We start from the raw sequence: 25,165 nt of genomic DNA, 5'->3' as shown, positions 1-25,165 counted from the left end.
GGTTTTTTTGAGCTGTATCTCTTGCATAAACAAAAAGAATTCCTGTTTTCCTTGTGAACCAGCTCAGTCCACCGCAATCCCTCACACCTTTGTGGCCCATGAGACCCTTACTGCCAAGGAAGGCACTGAGCATTAGAGATGGGGGTGTGACAGCCCCACAACAAGCCCCATACCAGGCAGGTGGCACAGAGATGAGCCACATGTGGGGTGTAAACAGGGAGAGGCTTGGGTTGAAGGGTACTCCATGTCCTGTATTGTTTTTAAAGCACCAATGATACATAGGCAGAGGAAGTTCAGCTCCCTTTATATAAACTTGTTTTATTAAAATTAGTATTTTCACTCAAATTATTAAGAAATCCTTTACTTCACATGAACAGAAGCATCTTGCAGCAGGGCAGCTCCTTTGGCCACAGGGATTAACAACCTCCAAGCTGCCCAGTGGCCCAGGATCATGGGCCCAGCTGCCCTGCCAGCCCTGGGTGCCCCCGTTCTCTCCCCACTGCACATGGCAGGGTTCTGTCCCCACGGGCTCCTGCAGGGTCAAACACACCCAAGGTGACTGCAGGAGTTAAAAATCAAACCTGTATGGCTGCTGGAAGGGGCTCCAGAGCGCAGCTTTAAGTAGCTGTGGTTTTCCAGGTTGGACTGCCTTGGAGTTCCTCCAGGGATTTCAGGGATGAGGTAGGGGATGTGATCCTACCCCTGCTGGGGCCAGAAGGACTGGGGTTCACCCCCTTTGCCCCTATTCTCCAGGTCTTCCCAGCTGACCATTTCTAGAACTAAGAGCACTGACCATGGTGACATTTGTCTCTGGTGTCCCCCCAGATCCACCATGACTCTCCAGATGAAGAGATGGAGATGCAGAAAACTGTGTCAAGCCCCTAGCACAGGTGGCACTCCCTTCTCTGCCACCCCTCTGGGGTCTCCTCCATGCCCCTGGAGCCAGGTTTGGGGCTCTTTGGGACTGACAAATCCCAAGCATTCCCAACTGCTGCAACAGCTCAGCAGCCTCCACAAGTATCTTTGCCATAACTGCTGAAGAGGTCTGGTCTTATTTTTTTTGTTTTGTTTTGGTTTGGTTTTTTTTTTGCTTTTCTTCTAATTTGTCTGTGGGTTTTGTGGTGGGTTTTTTTTGGGTTTTTTTTGGGTTTTTTTTTTGTTGTTTTTTTAGGTTTTTTTTTTTTTTTGGTTGTTGTTTTTTTTAGGTTTTTTTTCTGTTTTTTTAAGAAAAAAAAAAAAAACTTCATTTTTAACCACAGCAGTGTGATACCAGCCTATCATCTTGGCACATACTCCCTGGGCAGCCCGGAGAAGTTTCTTCCCTTTAGGGCTTCATCCACTGTCAGGATGTATCTGTTGATAAGATCTTTCATTTCCTGGGTGAATGGCTCAAAATTCTTCTGCTTAGCACCAGACCGCTTGAAATTCCCGTCCCTGTTGTTCTCCACACAGAGCAGCCGGTCCTCTGTCACTGTCACATTCAGAAACTCCACCATCTCCTTCAGCTTGGGGATGAGGCTCTGCTTCAGGTCCTCATAATGGACAACGAGCAGGCGCTTCCCATACTTCAGCCACTCCAGGACATGGGAGGCCCACCAGGAGGCATAGCTGTTCACGAAATCTGGCCACTCTGGACCACCAGGAAACCAGGAAAATGAGACAGTTAGAGACAGTTAGCCATGCTGCATGTCAGCAATTTTCCTCTGCTTTAGACATTAATGATACCTTGATCTCTATTTGATCTTTTTGATAATTTAATTTCCTGAAGTCAATACAGTCCTAGTGAAAGCTTTTGGGCTGGACAAAGAGCATTTTGGCTGAAATGTAACAATTTGCAGTTTGCAGTATGGGAAAGCCATTCCCAGCAGACTTTTTCTTTTTTCTGGGGGCTATTTTGTCAGTTTTTGATGAATAGGTCTTGAGTTGTGACTGATGAAAGGTGATACATCAGCTTGGGAAAGAAATGTGCTGTGACACAGGACACTTCCCCCCAGCCCTCTGCCAAGCCACAGCTGTAATGCCTAAAATATGTACAAGGAGAAATGGAAGCCAAGTGGCTTTTCTGCTGCAGAGTCTGAATGCAGCAGTGTATCCAGTGGGGAAATTGCAGTCACCAGCCAGTTGCCAGTCAAACACCTGAAGTGTGGCAGGCAGGTTCTGAAGCCTTTCCATGTGTTCAGGGGACACTGAATTTCAGGTCCACTTATTGCTATTATCCTTATTTTTCTGCAGTGCAGTAGCACCTGTGCAGTGCTGTAAAATATCCATCATAAAATGTCACGCTCCATTGGATCCTCCAGATTTAAGTTAGATTTCTTATGGTTATTACATGCTGTAGGGGCAAATTTTCTTCACCTCAGCCTGGCAAATGGGCTGTGCAGAGGAGCCTTGTACATGGACATGTTTTCTATGCCCAACAGTGCAGTGATGCTCCAGTGTGCCTGTGGTAATGGTGCTGCACTCCCTTCCCCTCTGGGGGTGGACATACAGCAAGACCACAACTGCTCCCACTGTGCAGGTGCCAGAGGTTTTGGGATTGATCTCAGCTGTAGCAGGACTCAAGTCCCACTGAATTTGTTAGCAGCACTCACTCAGGTGTTAGTGTGTCCCCCCTCCCCAGCACACTGAGGAGATGGGTTTCAAACCAGCTTGTGCTGGGGTAATGCTCACCTTTGCTCTTCCAGTTGCGGTCAGTGGCATAGCCCAGATGCCCGGCGTATTTTCTGTTGAACTCTGCCATCAGTGATTTGTACGGGTTCCTTATCAACAGGATTGCCGAGTCAAACATTTCAATCTCTGTCTTGCCACTTTCATGTGTTTTCACACAGATGGTCCTTCTACTTCTCCAGTGGTCTTTTTCTCCTTTAAAACCTGTTTTACAAGACAGGATTGTTGGCTGTTTTGCCTGATTATATGTCTGTGCCTTTTCCAGCTAAAATCATTCCCTACAGTGCTGTAAAGCTGGTGTGACAGTACCTGTCAGCTAAACGATGGCTGGAGCCCCAGCCACCACTCTGGACACGTGCTGGCAGCCAGGCTATCCCTCTGCTGGGGGAGGCATCCTCAGCCCCACTCTGCAATGAGGCAGCTTTTCACAGCGCTAGTGCTTGATGCTTGCTGAACCTCTGCCACTTCAGGATACTGTTCTCCCAGAGTAATTAGTAATGTTTGAAAATTTAACGTACATGTTTGCTGAAGGGTCTTACCCGCAGCATTTAGGTAACTGGTCTTTTGGACCAGCTTGTCAGGTGGGAGCAGCACGTGTGTGTGCATGGGGCAGCAGTGCAGGCAGTGTGCCCGTTTGCAAATGGAGAGCCTGGCTGCTGTCTGTGAGGGCAGCTGCCTGTCAGAGCAGCGCGCTGCTGGAGCTGTCCCTGCTGCCATCTGCACTGCAGGAGGCTGCTCGGGCCAGGCATGTTTAAATTGTACCAAACATGCTGACAGCAACAGTCGTTGCTGGCTCAAGCAGAAGGATGATAGGGCAATAAGTAAAGCTCTGTGCTTTGGAAGGGCTGCCTGTGTCCCATCTCTTGGGCCCACATACCTTTGTTGTAGAGGGCTCCATCAAAGTAATAACTTCCTGTGTAATATCCTGTGGCGTGCTCTATCAGATGGCGTGCCCATGTATTCCCAGCCCCAGGAAAGCTTGACAAAGCAACAAACACTTTGGATTTGGTGGTTAAGAATTTCCTGTCTGTGCAGCGGGTGTCTGTGAGGAGAGAAGATACTTCATTGTTAGTATTGTGGCTTTTTAATAATTCCACATACAGCTCTCGATTATAGTTTATTGCTTCCTTCTTCTCTCTCTTAGTAGTATAGCGCATAAATTTGGTCTGGTTGTGAGTCAGCTACTTCCTAAAATTAATTCAGCTGTATGAGACGAAAGAGATTATCCTCAAAGAGGTTTCTGCTGGCTTTGTGTAAGGCAATGATTTTTTGATAAAGCTGCAACAAACCATTGTACTTGCCAGCAAGTTGTCTTAAAAGGTGTTGCATAATGAGAGAATGGAAAGATGCATCTTCACGAGCATGATTGCAAGAGGGGAATTTAGAGAAAGACTGTTTCCTAAATTGCTGCCTGTGTGGTGATACCCACTACTGTGGCTCCGACTGCTGTAAACGAGGTCACTTTTACCCACTGCAGAAGGGGCACAGGGGCTGTTTCCAGCAGCGGTGGCCCTGGCACAGCGAGGCTGGAGCTTGTACCTTGCACAGGTGTCTGATAGACCAGGCAGTAGTCTCCCCCAGCAGCGCTGCTGGTGTTGTGGCTCCCGCTGCAGCGCCGCCCGTCCGTGCCCTCGCGCAGCGAGAAGTGCCTGGTGGGGTATCCACAGTAGCATTCCTGCCCTCGGATCACGGCCAGCGGGAACTCCTGCAAAAGAGGGAAAACAGATCAGTGTGTAAATGCCATGGCATCAGCAGCCTGCAGGGAATGCTGCTGCCATGCAAAGAAAATAAATCTTCACAAGGCCACTGCCAAGATCAAAGCATTGTCATTCTAAAGCTCATGCTACTTTCCTGTTACTGTCTTAGTATTTGTAAATTTTGAAATTCAACTTGCTTCTAGAAAGGAAGCCTACTAAGGTGTGCAATCATGAGAAAGTTAGTGTTGTTTGCAAGGAATAAATTTCTAAGGAAAATTCTTGTCTGTAAGAAGTGTTTTTTAATGGATTTGATGCAGAATAAATCAGATTTTGGTGTACCAATATTATCAAGGAAGGGTAACAGGCTGCAAAGCTGTGTAGGGGTGGGGTACTAAACCCTAGCTGATGGGCTAATACTGGTAAAAATTAAAACAATTTTGAGGGAAATATGCTAAATGTTTGCCAAAGAAATTAGCAGTTGCTTACTGGCCCTAAAATTCAGGGTTTTTACAGTTTACCAGAAAGATTTGGGTTGCCTTAGAGTCCCCCATGGGCTCTCTTGGTGGCATGGGGCTGTGTGGGCGGGCTGAAGGAAGTTCAGGGAGTATTTGAGCGCAGAATGTTCCAGTCCATCTATTCCATATCAACACTTTTTGCCTTTTAAAAGTCTTTCGGAGTCTGGGAGCATGTGACAGGACTGCTGAGCAGCTTATCTCTTGCTCTTTCCCATGCATTCATCCTCTGATAAGGAGTCGAATGCAACTCGTGTGCTATGTGTGCCCAACAGCCAACATTTACTTAGCGAATGAGATATGACATTGTCAAAAACTATTTACAGATTTGATCCAAGGGCAAAACAGTTCTGAGTTTGCTTGCAAACAGAAATTTTTCCTTTACAATGAAGCAGTGTTTCTCAGTTTGAGAAATTAGTAAGTGTCCCTGCCCTGAAACAGAGCCTAGAATAAAAGTGTTCCTTATACCTCATGCCAAGCAGCCTCTGCAAGTAATGAACTCTTCTGGAAGGCTGGAAGTTCTGTGAGGCAACAGAATAACTGCTCCTCTGTACACCTGCATCTTCAGAAGGCGATCAGTGCAGGGTGCCAGTGGTGCAGTGTCTGTCCCCAGGGCAGGCTGACCCTCACCTGCACAATCTTCCCACGGGTTGGGCAGCACATGAGTGAGGAAGGAGAGAAATCTGGAGTGGGTTTTGCATGAGAAATCTCAAAATTTTTCTAATATCCAGTCTAAACCTCCCCTGGTACAACTTGAGGCCGTTTGCTTATTCAGTGGGAGAGGAGGTTGTGCTGAGGCCATGGGTCCTGGTCAAAGCACTGTAATCAGCCAGCTAATAGTTTTAATCAATTTTGTGATGCTGCAAAAAGTAATTGAACGTTGAGTTTAGTGCATGAGGCTGAATGAGGCTGCAGGCAAAATCTGACCATTTAGTGAACCCTGTGTAGAAAAAACCAGCCCCATTAGAGTGGGGAGGAAGGGAAGGGAACCAACAGCCACTAAGGCAGAGGGTGCCCTGCCCGTGCCCTGTGATGGCTCCCTGAGTGGAGCCGGCTCCCTTGGAGGGCACTGGAGCCAGGTTTGGGATGCTGCCAGCCCACATCCACCCTCTGGCAGCATGTCTCCCTATGAGCTGCAGCCACCTCCCCCGGGGGCAGATGTGGCTCAGGGCTTGATTGGAATGTGACACGGAAACGGTATCGATTTCCTCTCGGTCGATACTCATTACTTAGAGCAGCTTGCCTGTGTATCATGTCTGGTGGCACCACTCTCATGACTTTCCCTCCCGCCATCCCCACTCTAGCAGTTGGACCAGATGCATCACTGGGTATTTACTCTGATGAGTTTTGTCCTTTAGAAACTCATTTGCAAATTCAAAGCTCTAAGGCACTAATCTCCGTCCTTCCCTCAGTAGATTAGAATTTAAAATAACAATAAAAGAAAGGATGTGAAATGAGAACTGTTCTTACTTTCTTGGAGCAAAATTCAGAGCACATCTCCACCGTCAAATTGGGCTGTATCAAAGAGGCTGGAAAGGTGTCTGTTAAATTTTCTGGAGCTCTAAAGCATCCTCGATAGATAACATTCCTTCCTGTGGGGATATGAAATAGGTTTCTCTTAAGAAAACTATGTCCGTAGTATCCTGCCTCTTTTAAAGAATAATATTAGGTTCAGAAGTCAAAAATAATAAAATAAATTTTATATCACAAAGGCTGCAGAAATAAGAGAAACTGTAATATACTGTATAAAAATGTGTTGCAAATCGTGTGGTATTGAAAGGAGCACATGCCTTTATCTCTGCCATGGGAAGCAGCGCTGCAGCACTGAATTTGAGTTAAATTCCACCAGTGGAGGGCATTGCTATTGTTTGCAGGTCCCAGTTTCCTCTGAAGACCTGCTTTCCCCTCAATGAGTTAAAAGCCCTGATAAAAATCTACAAAACTTCTGCATCAGAAAAGGAAAGGAACGGAAATGACTCCTGAAAACCCTGACACACCACCGGACCCACTTTCCTCTTCAGCTGCCCCTCTGCTCCCACACCTTTTCGGGCCAAGGGAGTTTGCTGCAGCCTTTCAGACTCTGAAGCGAGTTTTTGTCAGCTGCTTAGGGAGACCAGCTTCCACTGTGTCTTCGGCACCAGCCTCTGATTTCACCTGCTTCTGTAGAAACACCACAGAGCTTGGCACTATTGCAGTTGCTCCCTTAAACGGTATTGCCAGAACTGATGTGGGAAGTGAGTTGAATGACAGGAGAGACGTGGTGCAGTTACAAAAAAAAAATTGGTTCTGCATTAATTTCTTGGCAGAAATTTCTCTAGCAAGAGCCTAGAGCAATCTAAGGAGAAGCTGCTTAAGTTTTATTCTTGTAACTATTCAGATAATTTACTAGAAGCAGAGCTGGATCTCTGGGATGATGTGAAAATAAAATAACTCCACCCAAGCTGGAAGGAACAGGAGTCAACTCAGGACCAGGTCCCTTTGAGCATGGCACCAAAGAATAAAAGGAGTGTTTGGACTTCTCAGAATGTTCTTGAAAGGTCTTCTACTAAATTTCACACTGATATATAATTCCTGAAACAAAATGTTTACAGACATGTTTAGCGCTTTCTCAGTGGTCAGGAAGAAAGCTTAACCTGCCTACAAGCGCATCGGGAGGGAGCAGGATGCATCCGTGGATTACACTGGAAACAGCCGGATCTGTGTGGTCTGCCCACTTTTTTGGGGGGAAGGACACCCTGAGGCACGCAGGACTGTGGCACTCTGGCTGCCACAGCTGCACACTCTGGGCTTCCTTACCATGGCATGGGGGCAGGAGTCGGGGGAGAGACCGAGAGGGGCGACAGCAAACCCTGTCTGGAAAGGTTTAAGTGGAGATGTCACTGAATCTGCTCCCTGTAAAAGACTTATGTGAGGTCTGTGCTCTATAGTACACAGTGTAAATCATGGGGGCCTTTAGAGTCTCAGAGTTACATTCTAACATACTTGTTCGCTGTGATTAATACTTCTGTTGGCCCCTCAACTGGTTTGTGTCAGGGGGATTCTTCAAACAGACAACTGTCAGGTATTACTAAGGGCAAGAAAATTACAACTCCAGCTTCAGGCTAGACTAATTTGAGGAGTAATTAATTAATACTTTAAAAAAAAATTAAATGCTGTCTTTTCCTGAGGAATGTGTATATATATTTCATACTGGGGTTTAAACAGTGATGCATGTCCTGGGAAACCTGCCAACATGCCTGTCATCCTGACAGTAGCAATTTAGGTCTGTGCACCTTTGATATATAATTTATATGTAGCTGGTTGGATTATTGTACAAACCTTGACTTGTCTTTAAGAAGAAATGAGGGACCATTAATACTGGCACAACCTAAGGTCTTGGTGCTTCTTCTCAGCAAATAATATCCATAAGGTCTTGTGAGCTTGCCAATTGCAAAGAGTGATCAGCAGTTTAGATCTCTTATGTGCTTTGTGTTTGCCTAAAGGCTTATCCATGGAGTCCTCCATGGCAGCTAACTGAACGATGGGGTAACGATAGATTATCTAAAGATGGAACAAAATTCCCAACTCCTGCTGAAACAGAACTTCATGGAAAAGCAAAACTCTGGTCTCATTTCTCTCGGGAAAGGGATTGATGTGGCTTTTTCTGGCCCCTGCTTATTCCTCACAGTCACAGATTACTCATTTTGTTTAGGATCATCTGAGCATAGGGTGGCCTTGATCTGAGTAATTTTCTGCCCTCGTGTTACAGGGCACCTCTTCCAAGGCTGTTTCTTAAACATACATGGGTTTGTACCCCTTCAGCAGAAACCAAAGGGAATGGGTTTTTCAGCTGAAATTGTGCTTCTGTTGCAGTCACTCTGCACTGTGTTGAGTTTCCTCCCTGGTGGCAGGAACCTCGTCTGTGGCAGCCCTGAGGCAGCGTGCCAGGCACATGTCCCTGCTCTGGGGTGCTGAGCAGCACTGCTATTCTGGGTAGGAGCCAGGAACCAGACCAGCAGCAAATGGACATTGTGCCCTTCAGGCACCTTTGTTCTTTGCCGCTTCAAACTCTGGTGACAAACGGAGTGAGACAAGCAGCAGGGACAGCCTGGCCGTGACATCTGTCCCTCGTGGCCTCCCCTGCCCGGTCGCACGCCCACTTACGCAGTGGCCTGGCTCCTGCCCGCAGCTGCTCCACGCTGTAGACCGAGAGCCGGTTCAGCCCTCCGCACACGGAGCCCTTCTCGCCCTTGCACTCGCTGCTGCACTCCTCGGCCTTGGCGGCGGCGGCCGGCAGCGTGTTCCCGCAGTAGCACTCTGCTCCGAACGCCAGGCCCGCGTAGCTGTAAGCTCTGCAAGCAGAAAACAGCCACTGGCACAGAGGGGCCCATCTTCTGCTCCCCGGTCTGTACCTGAGGGCACGAGCCTGTCCCCGTGTCCCTGCATACAGCCTGTGCTCCTGCTGCCTTGCTCTGGGGCTGAGTGCATCCTGGAGACAGCGTGGCCTCCTCAGCAGGGCAGCCCCTCAACAAGACATGGGCTAGAGACCAATGTCTATCAAAAGATATCTATCTTACAATGACTCTTTAACCAAACAGTAATTTTTGTTCAGGACAATAGAGAATATAATGTAAGTAGCCACGGTGCCATAGAGAATAGAGAGCATTGTAGCAGTCTGCTTCAAGCAGAGAAGCAGACCTATGCTGTGCCTGAAGGTATGAGATAATAATTGTTGTCATAGATGCTGAATGTTTAACATAGGAATGCTTTTCCCATTTCAAATTCAGTTCCACTTATTGTCAAAGAAGAGAAAACTTGCAGTGAAAAAACACCACTCACCTCTCAGCACAAGCTTCCTGACAGTGACCTACTGTCATTTTTCTCAAGTCATAAAAGACAGCTCCCTTCAGTGTCCTCTCCCTCGAATCGTGAGTGAAGCAGCCCATGTAGGTGCCTGTGTGCATGCAAGACCAGGGTTAGGCAATGCATATGGGATGAAAGGGAAAAACCCATCCCAGGCTTATCCAGTGCCTCAAGCTGCAAGCAGGACTGCATTTGGTCAAGTCCCAACCTGTCTGGGGTCCCACACCCTCTGCAGACCGCTCCATTGCTGCTGAACCTTGGTAAGGGGTCAGTGCCATTGTCCTGTGGAAATGGGCTAAAAGGAAATGAGACTCTCCCTTCCACAGGGGTTGCATACCCAGGTCCCCAACCCACCCAGGACTGCAGCTCCTGCATGCAGCTGCTGTCTGCTCAACTCCCTCCTTGGGATGACAAAACATGGCACTTCTCTAAAGTACAGGAGAATGTAGCCTTCAAATGCTAAAAACTTCCAGAAATCCTGTTGGATTTCTCCCAAGTGTTCTTTAAAATCTCTAGTTGATAATGAGATGGTGCAAGAGAAATATTAAGAAAATCAATTTTCTTTGGATATATAGAGTTACATTAAAGCTGTAATGGAAAGATAAATTCACTTTTAACTAGGCAGCACAATGTAGCCATCACACTGAGCTATCTCCTCCCTGGTGCAAAGGAATCTCTTCAAATATGTCTTGCTTTACTTAGCATAGGAAAGATAAATGTTTCTCTTAGACTTGCATTCAGTGCTCAGCCTAATTTTTGTTGTCATGAACAAAATACTGTAAAACCCAGGCCATTTTTTAATATACAATTGGAACGATGATGTGGAGTCCCACTATTATACAGCAATTGTATGTCTATAAGTACATTTTATCATCAAAATATGAAGGAAAAAGGAAATTTTATTTTAGAAATAACAACATTGAGATGATAACACAGGGAAATTGACTAATGTAAGCACACATTAAATAATGTGGATAGGAAAAGAATGTATGGTGAAAAGTGAAACTAAAAAACATTTTATTAACTAATTCACAAGAAAAAGGAAGTTTGAGTTGCTCCATCAGGGATTTTGGAGCCAGGAATAGTAAATCAAACGTTTCAATATCACAAACACCACAGTAGATTCAAAGACCTGCACACGGTAATTTGGCAACATGTAATTAGAAAATTCACAAGCTGTGAACACACACACCCAGCACACCATTAACGAGGTGGGAGTCATGCACTTGCAACGAAGATGCTCCACATTTTACTGGAGACTTTTGATTTGGGCACTTTGACTCAAACCTGTAGCAGCAGAAAACTGAGGATGTGGGGCCAAAGAGCCTGAGTGGGGGTCCTGGGCAGGCCAGCCACCATGTGCCCTCCTCCCTGTGTCCCTCCCACGCCACCACCACTCTGGCAGCATTTCTCATTCACATCCTCCCATGAATGAGTCACGGAGATGCCACAGTCTCAGAGCAGCATGTCATGTTGTGTCAGCAGTACAATCCCTGTCACCTTGCATCCTGTTCAATGGCAGAACCAGGCATGGGGAACTGGAAAACTCCATCCACTGCGAGCAATCAGAACAGAAAACTCTCACAGTTGTACTAACAGTATTTGTCAGTGTCTCTGTCAGGAAAAGTGTGGTCCCTACCCTGAGCCACTTGCAATGTCAGCAGGTGAGAGCCTGACCTGGAGAAAAAAAGGACTTGGATTTTCTCACCAAAGGCCGCGTGCTCCTGGGTGGAGACAGAGTGAGGTAAAGTGAGCTGGGAGGTTCACAGCAGGCTGGGGACATGCCATGGTTTGTGGCTTGGGTTAAGGGTCTGCCCAGGGAAGCCTTTGAAGGGCTGGCTAGCAGCCCCTGGGGCAGAGCTGTACTGCCTCATGAGGATGACGCCTCTGGGCGTGCACAAGCCCAGCCTCCACGGTCAGCAACGCTGCTCTGCTGAGCAGGAACCACAGGGCATCACTGAAACATCATTAAGCATTATAAGCACGGAGGAGTTCATTAGGTCTTGAAAGGGATCCATAATGAAATAACAAGCCTCTAAGTTTACTAGAAATGAATTGGAGAAGATAACATGCTCTACATAGGTAGTTAAGTTTTAATTAATTACCTTCAAAGGCATTCCAGTGCTTGTTAACAATATTGTTATTAATAATGTCCCTTCATGTTCAATCAGATATTCAAATGATGTATATTTGAATCTACAGTTCAATATGGTGAGATGTACAAGTAAATAGTCCTTCTGGCCCCTCTCATCAGTAGCTAGAACCTCAGCAATGCACCGGCTGAGCAGTTCTCAGTCTCTCTGCCACCAAAATCTGCCACCAACAGGGTGTTTTGAAGCATCCGTGGAGCAGTTCCAGCTTAGAGCTTCAGGTAACTCCAGCAGTTCAGTTTGCCTCACTCACACTGTATGACTCATCTCCCACCACTATCACCTTCTCATTCCCATTTCTAGAGACAATTCCCTCAGTAAGTAGCACAATGTGGCACCCATTTTGTGTGATTTTGTGCCCTTCTGTTTGGGCAAATTTATTCAACAAACTAAAAAGCAGTTCGGAAATGTAGTGTCTAGTCATTCAGATCCCATTCCTGTTTTATTATCAGTGAAACATCTCCAAGAACAACTAATTCTAAAAGGCAAAGCATCAAAGATTACAACTCATACTTTGCAGCTGTAGTGAGGGCACAGCAGTCACCCAGCATGGATCCTCTGTACTTTGGCCTAGGGATATGCCTACAAGCTGTTTTGAAAGTGGTGATGAGCAAGGAGGAAGGCAGACCTGCAGGGCTGGTGGGGATCAGCAAAGTGCAACCTATGTGTGTGCCAGAAAACAGGCAGGGTCCGTCCCTTACCTTTGTGCTCAGCAGTGTGCTTCATTGCTTTAAGCCCTGCTGTCTGCAGGGGCTCCTGGTCACTGCTGAACCTGTGGAACCACCTTCTCCTCAGCTGCCTGAGCTCCGAGTTGCGGGACATGAGCCAGTGCGGGCTGTGCTGCTGGCCCAGGGCTGCCTCCTGCAGCGCATCCGTGCCCACCAGCAGCCGGGGGTTCTGCAGGCTCCTGGGCTCTGTCATGCCAACCCTGCTCATCTCCTCGGGCACCGGCAGGGCCTGGTTACTGGGGGTCCCACGGGAACCTTGCTGGAGAACCAAGCGGGTCCGCTGCAGTAGCAAGAGGCTGCCAGCCATCAGGTAAGCTGCTGTGAGGAAGAAGAGCAGAAACTGGATCCGACGGAGAAACTTCTGTAGCCTGAAGAAAGCTTTGGCCATGCCCTTACTGAAACTGGCCCTTCACGCTTCCCAACAGGCCTCCAAAATCTTCGCCTGGCCAGACACTCATTCCTCCCATAAGTTCAGCCCATCACTTGGGTGCCTTGTCCTGATGAAAAGCTTCTCCCAGCTGTCTGCAGCAGAGACCAGCCTGGTGTGGCACTGCTGCCAGCCTCAGGCACCTGGCTGCCCCAGGGGCTCTGTGGGCACCCGGGCTGGTGCCTTCATCGTGCCCTGCCGAGCTGCCGAACCGCCGATGCTGAAACCTGAAACACCAAGGGGTGTAAGGCTGGTTCACATCCAAATTGAAAACATCCACCATCAGGGTGACTTTCCCCCACCCACCCCTTTTGGCTTTATCTGAGCATTTCTCCATCTGTTGTTTATAATTATGCAGGTTAAGAACTATAGTCAAATGAGAACGATTGATTGAGCTCAATCAAGTTTCAGATCTTCTGACTTTTTTCTTTTCTTTCTTTTAACTTGGAATGCACAAGAAATACCTTAATGATGAGGTTATTTCTCTTGGAATGTTTGGAAAATAAGTTCTTTATTTTCTTTTATCAATAGCCAACATCTCCATCCTTTGTCACTGGATGAACAGGCATCTTTTTAGGGAGGTATTACCAAATTCCTTCCTTTCAGCTAAACAGTAGCTCAGCTACAAATGAAGATCAGAAGAAAACAGAAGTGTGGGTGTGTGGGAGGAAAAAAGAAATTGCATCAACTCACAATAGATAAGATAATAATTATTAATCTCTGTGCAGCACAAAGAAGTTGGGCTTTATGTTGGAAGGATATTTGGAGGTTCTGTGTGTGTTGCCTTAACAGAAACCAGAGATCCTGCTATAATTTTTTTTAGTGAATTCATATTGCCAACTGTTGATGTGGGAATGTGTGTGGAGAAAAACTAGTGAATGTTTGAAAAAATTTCAGCTCAAGTTCGGCAGATCTCTCTTGACTGTTGCTGAGCCTTGCAGCTTTAGTTGTGCTGATGTGTATCACGATGGGATTGTCTGGGCAAGAAAAGCTCCTTTGTACTCTAGGGAACCTTTAACCTCCCGTGGCAAATAAAAGCTGGCATATCCCCATAAATTCCTGTTTTCCCAGTCTATCCTTTCTCTGTGGAGCCAGGCAAGTATTGAGAAAAGATGCAGTGTTTTCCAGAAAAGAAAATATTATGACTTTTGCTTAGCTTGCAGTTGGGGCACACTCCTGAAATCCACAGTCCTAGCAACAAACATCTGCTCACTTATTCTGCTTTATTAAATAAATGTTACCAAATTAGTCTCTACCCATTCAATTTTTCATTTGGTTGTGCAAATTCTTTCTTTCTTATACAGCAACCAAACCAAAGATCCAAAACTTCTACGACAAAAATAAATTAAGGCTCAGTTAAATCTTTTGTCAGTTGAGCCTGAATTTCTTTTTGTGACTTTTAGCCTCAATTCCTAAATGAGCCTGTCACAAGCCAGGAGTCTCTGTCTCTAATTTTACAGTTCAGGTGATCTTCAAGACCTGATTTTGGTACTCTTATTACTGGTATTTTTTGAAGTACATGTATGCTGATTTTAACTGTAGAGGACTGAGTAATATCCAGAAGTATTCAATGTGCTGATTGCTACTCTTTCTCCAAGGGCTGGTGAGCACAAGCAGGTGCAAAGCACTGCCAAGCTGTAGCATCTTCAGTGAATTCTGACTGCTCTCTCTACAGCAGAAGTTACACACCTCCCTTCGGATCAGCTCCAAAGCCAAAGAAAATGCATTGATTTACACCAGCTCAAGAGCTGACCCCTAGAGTTAAATCTCTGATCAATGTTGTGAGTGCTCAAGAATTGCAGTAAAAGGGTCAGATGTACCGAGACAAATGAATGGAAAATTAGCCATAATTAGATCCTGCAGGATGTTACTGCACTAATTCATCTGAAGCAATACTGTCTATGAGCATAGGTGGGATTTGATTCACTAGTTGTTCCTGCCACGGGGCTACTGTAGACTCGAGCTGTTCCCGGTGGAGGCTGTGTGATCTGAAAGCAAGCAGCGTGCAGGTATCAGCCAGCTGAGATTTGGGCTGGGGATGCCCGTGCTCCGTGCAGAACCTCGCGCTGGGGCTGGGTCAGCAGGGCAGGTGCCCGCGGGGGCCGGGCTCTGCACGCTGCCCAAGGCAGCCCTGCCCAGGGGAGCTGCTGAGAACCTCAGCGGGGAGGTGGCAATGGCTGCACTCACACACCAGCTCAAAAGGTTTAAGATTTCCCCCTGCCAGCAGAAAGATAAGACTGGATAAATATATCAGGTTTGCAGTCATTTCTGCCCATCTGTAATTCAGGGTTTCACAGCTTTTTTGGTTTATTCACCTAGAGAGAGATGCTTCAGATGAGTTCTCAGATGAGTCCTTGTTGCTGGTGTTGGAGAGGCTGTGCTGGGATAGCTGGAGCTTTCTGGCTCATCAAGCAGTGCCCGCAACTTGGCTGGAGAAGGGCCATCAAGACCATGTAGCAAAGGTCAGGCACATTATGCTTGAAAATGCATCACCGGGCCAATTTAATCCCTTTTAGCGCCACTTGTGTGGTTGGTCAGTGGATTTTGATAGAGTTTGTCCATGCTTGCAGTGATGTAAAATGGAACAGCTGGAGGCCACATCAATGCCAGGATGAGAGGATCTGGCACTTGCCTGGGCAGCACGTGGCAATGCCTCCTGGAGCCAAGGGAGACTAGCCTGGCCAATGCCTGCCCAAACATCACCTGGGCAGGGCATAATGTTCTGCCTCCACATGAACAGCATGGAAAGCTTGCTGTGCATCAGCAGAACTGGGGAAAACACCCAAGGTATTGGACCTAAATGAACCGTGCAGCAGGCTCTGCATCCAAGCAACAAGAAATGTTTGTCATTGCTCCTAGTGCTCTGCCAAGTTTGTTTATGTATTTGTTTGTTTAGTAAGGAGAAGCTGTTTCGGAGTCTCAAAGGCGTAACTTTGCCCTTGCCCAGTGGCTGAAAAAGTTTAAATGGTACGATGCAATTTTGCTGCATTCAACATGATGTGTACGAATTACCTCCAGATGCACTCACCCTTAGAGCAGTTGCCATGACAGTACATCCTAGTAAAACCCAACCAAATAAATAAGCAGACTCCCCGCCCACAACCACTGCTGCAAATGTGCAACTCAAAAATTAAATGTTGCTTTTTAGTAGGGAAATAGCAAACTGCTGCTGAAATAAAAACTGTCATTTGATTTTTCCATAAACTGCATATTGCAATATCATCAAAGTATGCCTAAAAGAACTGAAGTGCATCACTTCTGATGATTATATTTAAAAGGAAAGACTAAGGAGGAAATAACTAGTATCTGTAATAGAAAATGCGGCATTTGTCTTTTTCATGCGTGTTTCACCTAGAATGAATTAAGCTAAATGAAAGAAAACAAGTCTTCTATCCCTGTTTATCAGTTCTCACAGCCAAAGGGTCTTAGAACCATAAGAATTGGAAGTTGTAAGTAAAATCATAAAATTATAATTGAAAGGACAATGATGGATAATTGATGGGCAGTCAGAACTGTTAAATGGCAGAGGAGACCTCTAGGTGAAGAGGGCAATGAAAGGGTTAACACTGCACTGAAAAAAGGGCAATAATTAGCACTGGAAATTATCAGCTTTGGGCATGCTGAGTGGAAGCATAGATCTACAGGGTGCTGGGACTTCAGCAGGGAAAGGATCTCTTGCTACCAAAAAAGTTGCTATAAGGAAAAGCAGATCAGTACCTTGCTTCCAAAATGAACTTGCAAAATGTGACAGAGGATATCACACTAGGCAGCTGCATTAATGTGTTTGTAGAGAGAAATAAAAGAAACATCATAAAGTTCTTGGCAATTCTACTTTCCTAGCTGAAGGAGCTTTTTCAGTCTTTTTAAGGGAAGACTGAATATTTTCAGTGAATGCTGGTAAAGGCTGAAGACATTGAAAAACAGCCCCAGATTTGCAGGTGAAGGGTTGCTTAACTGAGGACTGTCCCTTGATGTGTGCTCAGTGCAGAAGATTAAGTCAGTGCTGCATTGACAGCTGCAGGTCATCAAGAGTTGGTCCTTGTCTAAAGACCAGCAGGATTTTGCAAATTCAGAGTTGTTGGCAAGGAAGCAAGATGATTTTTCCTGTTGTAAACTGAAGGGAATTGGACTCATGATTACTATTTTTAGAAAAATCCATCCCTCTTCAATGTCTCTCCTTTCTTTTGTCAGCTTTCTTTGAGGACAAATGCAGTCAGGCCTCAGCTGAAGGATTCTGTCTTGCAGCCTTTTCCTTGGATACACACTGCCATTTTCTCAGTGTTTTGGAAAGTCAAGACAAATATCAAATTGTGTGAATGCACATAGGAAGTAAAACGCTTAAGAAACCACAGATTTGATGTTGGGACCCTGTCAACTATTTGCAGTTCCCTTTATTCCAATCATTCTGAGAAACTTCAACCACTTCTTACAACTTACAAAGTTTTCCTTGCTAGAGGATGTGTCTCTGCTGACCCCACAAGTCTCCCAACAAGGGAGGTCTGCCAACAAGCTGGAAATTAGGTAGAAGCACCCAAATTTCTCCACATGCTGTGGTGACAAGTCTTGCAGCTTGAGAGGGCTCTCCAGTGAGTTTACCATTGCTTGCTACACGTGGGCTTGATACAAGATGTAATCAGATTGCAATGTTATCTTTGATGGTGAGATTGTGTTAAAAACCTTTAATAACACTGAACTGTGATAAATAAGAAAAAAATACTTATGTGGAGTTAGCAGAAAGATGGAGAAAAACTCTATAGTTCTTGAACTGGTCAAATCAAGTTGAAAGTAACACAAATTTAAAATATATATTATACCATTTTACAGAGACAGATAATTGAGCTTTGGAAGGGAAAGGCAATGCCACAGAGCAGAGCTGCAGCCTGAGGCTGGAGAAGTTGGCACTAACTTGTGCAAATCCTATCCCAGTGGCTCTTTCACCAAATATTTGGCTTTTTAAGACCAATTTTTTAGCATACATAGGTATAAATGCAGACAATAATGTTGTTGGTGAGCCTGAGGTGAGGGATGCGGAGGAGCCTGTAGGAGGCAGATGGTCCAGCACGGCTTATTGTGAGAGTGCTGACTCGGAAAGTGCTAAGGGACAGCTTGAGCAGAGATCACAGCATGGTATTTCTCCATTAATCCCACACTTTTTACCTAGCTCAAGTCATAATGCAGTAACCAGCAAGACTAATTCCATGCCAGTATGGAAGAGATGCATGCAGACACATGCATACACGCATTTCAGGTGCACATGTGCATCCACATCCATGTGTGTACATTCTGTAAACAGAGTGATGTGTGCTCCAGAGGTAACACAGTCTGCTGTCACCATTCTCTGATAAACTGAAAGCTTTCAGCAAACTGTTACTGTATTTCAAAAGATTTAATTAGCAATAAAACATTCATGTATGATGTATGTTCTTAGGTATTAAAAGAGATCAACCACTGAGCAAATGATTCTCTATCTGCAGTTTCCAAAAGCTCCTATGTGGTCTGTGGCTGAAGTTTTGCACAAGAATGTTGTAACAAATGCACCATATATTTATGTATATATTTATGTTTGCCTTAGCCCACAGGATCTACAGATGACATCTTTCCCTGTGTGCAAGGAAATCTACTAGAATTAAAATAACATACAGCTCTGTAACTTAATCATAGGTGTTTTAGAAGTGTCTTTCATAAACCCTTCAATATCTGAATTCCTGCAACATTCATCTACTAAACATTGATAGAGTCTACTTATTCAGCACAGTGATGCTCCAGAAACTGTGGGAAAAGCTGAGCATTCCAGCCTGCCTCACTAGGCTGTCACACACACACACTGGCAGTATCCATTGCTGACTTTTCAAGTCAAATGTTCCATGGATGCTGGGGAAGGGCATCTCGAGAGCAACCTGCAGCCTTTGTAAATAATGCCGCTCAGCCCCTTTACTTAGATGCTGTGGATTAATTTAGTAAAACAAATAGTCATTGAGACTACAATGAATGCTCGAAAAAGTTGTCCGGTTACTGCTCGTGCCCAGGCCAGCTGGCACACGGCTCGCAGAGGCAGATACTGAACGGTGTAAGAAAAAGAGGAAAAACCTCACCTTTCTTTTGTGGCTGAGGAGCCCTTGTCGTAGGCAGGCAAAGTCCTGTACAATCCAGTGAAATATTACAAAAGGCCGTAATGCATATCTGAAAAGCTGATAAATCCTGCTCCCTCTGCCCTTCCCTACTAATCCTGCTGCTGCCTCCCGCTTCCAGCGCCGTAATCCTGCGCGCCGCGCTCGGTGCCGTGCCCGGGTCTGCGGCGCTCCGCTCCCTCCCGCTGCCCTGCCGGGAGCTCGCCCAGCCCCTCTCCGCGCCCGCTCACCGCTGCCGCCGCGTCCCTCCAGGGCTCCCCGCGGCTCTCCGGGCTCCCTGCGGCTCTCTGGGGTCCCTGCGGCTCAGCGGGCCGGGGCGCCGGGGTCCTGCGCCCTGCGGGAGCCGGCCGGAGGGAGCCGCTCCATGGCCTCCTGCGCCAACAGGCAGGATGGAAGCGGCGTCCGCGCTGCGCTGCCAAAATCCTCAGGCACAGCCAGCGCGCTCGTGTTTCATAACGCTCCCCTGCCCGGGGAAGCAGCCTCTCCTCTAAGGCTGCTTCGCAGCAGAGCTCTGCAGCCTTCTGCAGCTGCCGACGTTTGCAGACCTACCCATTCCCTCTGCCTGGCTGTTTGTCCAAACGCACGGATGGCTGCATCGGCAGAGAGCTGAGTGGCAGCAGCAGCAGCGAGAAGCCCTAATGCGATCAGCTGAACGGATGCTCCGCGTTTGTTTCTCGTGCCTCTTCCCACTAGGGGCACATCCCTTCAGAGCTGCCCCTCTGGAGACCCGGACCCCTTCCCAACAGGTCGAGAGGGTCCCGGGAAAGCGAGCCCCTGACCGCCTCCCAGCACCAGCTTGGAGATTTCGGGCAGAAAATTGTTATTCTGGGCACAGGTGGCTGGAAATAAATTATTTATAAATGTGAGAGCTGAAAGGCAGTTGCCGGTGTGCTCAGGATTGCCTGCACTGCCACCTTCCCCGCATGTTCCCGCTCTGTCCTGCTGCTCCTTCACGCAGAGATTGAGCAACTGATAATTATTCTTAAAGCATCTGCATTTAAATGGGTGCTGGCTGCACCCCTGCCTAGGGTTTTGAAAATACCCTATGGTCTACACATATTTAATGAAACCTGTGGAGATCCATCTCTGGGAGTCAAAACAGAATGTGGTTATGGGACCAACCTTTGGTTCTTCTCTGTGCCAGAGAGTGTGGATCAGAAACATCAGACCCAACACCTGCCTGGCTGTAAGAAAACAGCACTTGGGGTTTCTTGGATGTGGGAGGAAAGAGGGAATTGGAATGCCACCTGGGGACTGATCCTATTTCCTCTCAGTATGCTGCACATTGCTTCATGCTCTGACCAGTCCCATGGACTTGAGTGATGCAGGGGTGTGCCTGTCTCCATGCAGTGCACCCCATGAGTGGGGTCTGAACCCCACAATGGGATGCTGACACTATTTAAATGACACTTGGCTTTCCCATCTCCACATGACTTTGGAGAAGAGGAACCTGGTTGTTCAGCTCAACATGAACGACTGAAGTGCTTTTGCTCATAACCAGTGTTCTCTGGGACCTGATGGTCTGAGAGGGCTGCAGTCCTAGAGTGATTTGGTGAATTTTGATTAACGGAAAACCCTGAGGCTTAGCAGTGTAACACTCAAATTTTAAAATGCTGATGTGTGGAGGTCTATTCTCAACCCTAAGAAGATGTGCGTCTGTTAGATTGCAACCCATCCAACCTTCATGTAGGTGTACAGCTTTAAGGCTGAAAAATTGTGAAATTAATTTAGTTTTACTGAAATTAAATTAATCAAATGTTAACTGTAATGACATTTTTAAATGTGCTGGGTTGGAGCCTAAATCAATAGAATTGCAAGACTGTGCCCAGGTGAAGCAGTGACAGAAAATGCAGTCAGCATTCTCAGTGAGAAAACCTGATGTGCCCCACAGCACGTGCGTGGGCAGCAGGGCTGTATGGAGGTGTGTGGGCAGGTACGGGCCCTCGGGACCTTTGCTGCAGGAGGGACGGCTGGCGGGATGACCGGGCTGGTAAATCCAAAGGGTGTTCTGACCAGGGTGCAGACATGGAAAAATGATACCCAATAGTACTAAGAGAAAAGGGGCAAAACACAGGGAAAACAACCTGTGTGCATTATGGTCATGCTGTGAAATGAGTCACTGATGGGAGAAGTGGCAGCTGGAGGCAGTCTGTGTCTCAGTAAAGTCCTGGGCACTTTCTTTCTCTGCTTGATGGTTCTGCATGGTTGTTGCACAAAATACAGCAAAGAAATTTGGAATGAGTGGCATTACTTTTAGAATCCTGTTGTGGGAGCAGTTCTTGTGCTAAATGACTCAAACTTTCAGTCACTTCAGAAAATAGTCTCAATTGTAACAGTAAGGATCAGTTCAGAAAAGTGACAGGTTTTGCCAGTGCTGTTTCAAGAAGAAATATCTAAAAGACTGTGTGGTTTCCTAAAGAAATGTAATGTAGCAAAGGGTCTTGTCCTTTTCATCTAATAATCCTAAATACTCAGGGATTAGGCATTCCATGTAATGCCTACCTACCATTTTCAGCTGTTTTATGAAAGAACTGAGCAAACCAGCTGTTAAGTGAAACCATGCTCTTTTCACAATGACTGTCTTTATAACATACATGCCATGTTGGTGTATCATAGGGAAAACCGTGAAGTTTAATACGATTATTGACAAATCTTTGCATGATCTCAGAGAACCCTATAAATATGCCAGGCACAGAACATTTGTTGAAGATTGTGCAGATCAGTGAGGGATCTTACACTCCAGGATATCTCTCAGAGTTTGCTTTGGCTGTTGGAGTAAAGGCAGATGCTACAGTGGCAGTGCCATGTGCTCTGTGCAAGTGACACTGCAGCACAGGGGCTCATGTGCTGCTGCTGGCTTAGGTGGTGGTGGAGGGTGGCTCAAAAGGGTAGAAAGAGGTGCTGGGAGGTGCTCCCATCTTTACTATTAGCATCATCAGGTGTCTCAAACAACATTTGACCACAGTCTTTCTGTTAATGCTTTTAGCCAAGATGTTTGAACCCAGCCCTCAGCACCAGGCAGCCCAGGACATTTTGGGGGCAGAAGCTGCCCGGAGACTTTTAGGACAGTGTGAGGTTGTGAAGTTTGGGGCCAATTCTCTTCACCAAATGGGGGGAAATAAAATATCTCAACTCTTTGTCTTGGATATACACTTAGATTTTTTTTCCAGCTCAACTCATAACCTAAATTAAGTGCATGTTGTGCCTAATTCCCATTTAGAACAGTAATGGATGTAACAAAACAACTCATGATTAGAAAAGTGTAATGATAGCCTTGTGTGGAGTTAATGGAATGAAAGCTTTGGTGAAGCTCTGGATCCAGGCAGAGTTGGGGTTTTTTCAGCCTGGAAAGGTTGGGTCCCAGGGCATCTGTTTTCTTCTTTCCGCTGCTATATCCCTAGGCTATAGAAAATCCTGCAAAGCATTGCAGTGTGCCCAATGAATATGAGAACAGTGAATGTTAATTGACAATTTTGTTTGCTGTTTGCCTTCGTTTTAGTAATATACATCAAATTATGCTTATAGTTGCACCCACATACACCCAGAGCTCTTCTGCTGCAGCTACTGGGCTTATTTCAGATTTTCCTGTTCTCCTTGATCTTCCATCCTCTGTCAATGCAATGTCTCAATTGTTTTGCCATGCTCACTTCTTCCAAAGGCCCAGCTAGCTCTGGAGGCCACTCTGGGTGGAGGGTCCTGGCTCCACACACTGTGGTGTGCCAGCTGTCCAGGCTTGCACTCGCTGTCCTGGGCGGGCAGAGCCATGGGCTCTGCCTCCCCCGAATTCGGACGCGCTGCTGCCAGCAGAGCAGGTTGCTTGGTAACTGCAGCCACATTTCAAAAATGTACCCTTTTACAGCCAGCTTCCCAAACTAATGTCTTTGAAAGGAAGAGTTGTTCTTTCAGGATCATTTTAATTTTGTTCTTTCTTTAAAAAGGGGGGAAAAAAGAGCCTTTCAGCTCCAGATTTGCTTTTCTTCTCTCCTCTTTCCCCGCATCTGGTACCACAAAGGGGAGCAGTGTCACATGCCCAGGAGCGAAGCCCTTTCATCCTCCTCTCCTTAGGGTTCAGCCGTTATAATTTCTGACTTTCAGACTGAATGGAAGGAAACGTTGAGCACTTCCCATAACGTCTGCATTTGGCATCTTCTCTTTCCTGAGCATGGTTTTCCTCTTCTAAGGGTTCTATCTTTTTCTCTTTCCATGGCTGACATGTCAGTATGAAAGGTGGAACTGGTGTCATAGAAGTGTTTGGTGTCTGTTCTCAGCTCTTGTGACGGTTTGCTGGATGTCCCTGTTGGACATGTCGTGTACTCCTCAGGCCTTACTGTCCCTGTCCATGCAGGGGTGGGGACAGGTCACATCTTTCATGCAGATTCAGTGCTGGTGATCTGGAGGCTGGAGGAAGAGCCCACAGTCATTCCTTGTGCACAGGACAATGCAAGTTGCCAGGATGTGCAGGGAGCAGCAGCTCCACTGTCAGCATGGTGCTGAGAGGGCCCCTGAGCAGAGATGCACAAGCCCTGTCCAGTGGTACCCGGACCTCTGACCAATGTCCTGTGCAGTAGTAGGACAAGTGAGATCATCCCTTGCGCTCTGAAGGTCAGTGCCACGTCTTGGGCTCAGAGGTCGGGTCAGCCATGGTGCTGAAGCCATTTAGTGTGTCCAAAGAGCTGCGCTCATTTTGTGCTGGCTCCATCTGCTTGAGAATGGAAATGACGGCGTCATAACAACATTCAGTGTAGGCTGTCACTTCTTATTTCACCACTGCTGCCCTGTCACATAGAAACGCAAACAATTGCAAAAGAAGTACAACACCCAGAAAAAGAGGCTGCTGACACAATGGGAGTATGGGACATGGACAGAGCCTGAGAACATGAGCTGGGCCTGCTGGGCACAGAAACAGGAAAGCTGTGGTGATGAACGTGGTGTGAAAACAGAGCTGGCAGAAATCATGAGGAAAGGAGTGAGTGCTGATAAATACTGCATTAATAACAAGAAAGGATGACTCACAGCTCAAGCTGACTGTATGCTCATCTCAGCCTTCCCAGCAAGTTCAGAACCACGCACTCGTTACCGGGCTTTGTTCTGCCTGTTTGCTTTTAATTTCTGATTCTCTGTTCTGGATGGCTGCAGTCATCTGAACCTTTGGATGCATTAATATTTAAACAGGATGGGCAACAGAAGACTGTGAAATGTCAGATGTGTCTGAAAATCAAGAGGGATTTGGAAGTAGATGATGGGTAGGTGGCTGTCTTAATTCAGCAGTGTAACAGCAGAGCTAACACAGACTCCCTCCTCTCTCTCCTCCCCTCCCACATGCACTCACTGAAAGGAAAATAAAAGACATTTGCGTTTGTTGGCAGCTGGTGATGCGTTCAAAAGGATCCTTATTGAGCAGATAAACAGTCATGTCTCTCTCCCCTTCCCCAAGTTCTAGGTTGATGACTAGTTTCCCTTTTTTTCTTAGTTGGATAAGGCTCTTCAAAACATAAGCATTGATGTAATAAATCAGAGAAAGGAAAAAGTGCACACTCATACTTCTATATCTCATGGCTTGCTCAGGGCACGCAGAGCTGAAGTCAAACGGCAGCTACTCAGAGCTGGCATTTTCAGAAAGCTGGAGTCAGACCTTCCAAGTCCACTGTTAGTGTCCTTTTAAGAGCTGTTCATTTATCAGGGTATTTCATATAATCTGACAGGAAATTATATTTACGATGCTTTTAGCTCCATTTGGGACATTTTTTTAACACTACTTCTGGGATGTAAATTATTTAAAAATCATCAATTTAGTTCTTCACATGAAGAGATGAAAGCTTAACTAAAAAGCTTTCCTGTTCATGGCAGTCTTAAATTCTCCTGCAGATCTCTGGATTTTTGCTTAATTGAACACCTAAAGAATAAAAAGACCTTGGCCTCATAACACTTTTAGTAGAAGTAAATTTTAGATTTATTTAGCCCCATTGACTTTTGAAATACAACCACTAACAGCATCTGTTTAAGCACCATCCTTG

At 46.3% G+C, this 25,165-nt stretch overlaps 1 protein-coding gene across 2 annotated transcripts; it reads right to left on the bottom strand.

Annotated features, from left to right (window-relative positions):
• Positions 1–1,262: 1,262 nt before the first annotated feature.
• On the bottom strand, positions 1,263–20,053 carry WSCD1 (WSC domain containing 1). Of its 2 annotated transcripts, none has more exons than XM_066563210.1 (9): positions 19,382–20,053; positions 12,570–13,250; positions 9,695–9,809; positions 9,020–9,207; positions 6,347–6,468; positions 4,207–4,372; positions 3,545–3,709; positions 2,671–2,871; positions 1,263–1,630 (listed from the first exon to the last, which is right to left on the bottom strand). In XM_066563210.1, the coding sequence occupies exons 2-9, from the start codon at positions 12,982–12,984 to the stop codon at positions 1,278–1,280; spliced, it is 1,725 nt and encodes a 574-aa protein (XP_066419307.1). In that variant the 5' UTR covers positions 12,985–13,250; positions 19,382–20,053; the 3' UTR covers positions 1,263–1,277. The 2 variants fall into 2 exon arrangements, with proteins under 2 accessions (XP_066419307.1, XP_066419308.1); XM_066563211.1 differs by lacking the exon at positions 19,382–20,053 and adding an exon at positions 19,116–19,341.
• Between the last annotated feature and the right edge of the window lie 5,112 nt (positions 20,054–25,165).

This window comes from Molothrus aeneus, chromosome 20 (assembly GCF_037042795.1).
Source record: "Molothrus aeneus isolate 106 chromosome 20, BPBGC_Maene_1.0, whole genome shotgun sequence".
Classification (NCBI taxonomy): Eukaryota; Metazoa; Chordata; class Aves; order Passeriformes; family Icteridae; genus Molothrus; species Molothrus aeneus.
This window is presented reverse-complemented; position numbering and strand designations above follow the sequence as displayed.

Coding starts and splice junctions, on each gene's coding strand:
- WSCD1 (XM_066563210.1), bottom strand. CDS start 12,984: ATGGCCAAAGCTTTCTTCAGGCTACAGAAGTTTCTCCGTCGGATCCAG. Junction 9,208..9,694: donor CAGGAAGCTTGTGCTGAGAG/GTGAGTGGTGTT, acceptor TTCTGCTTGCAG/AGCTTACAGCTACGCGGGCC. Junction 4,373..6,346: donor CTGAATTTTGCTCCAAGAAA/GTAAGAACAGTT, acceptor CCTCTTTTGCAG/GAGTTCCCGCTGGCCGTGAT.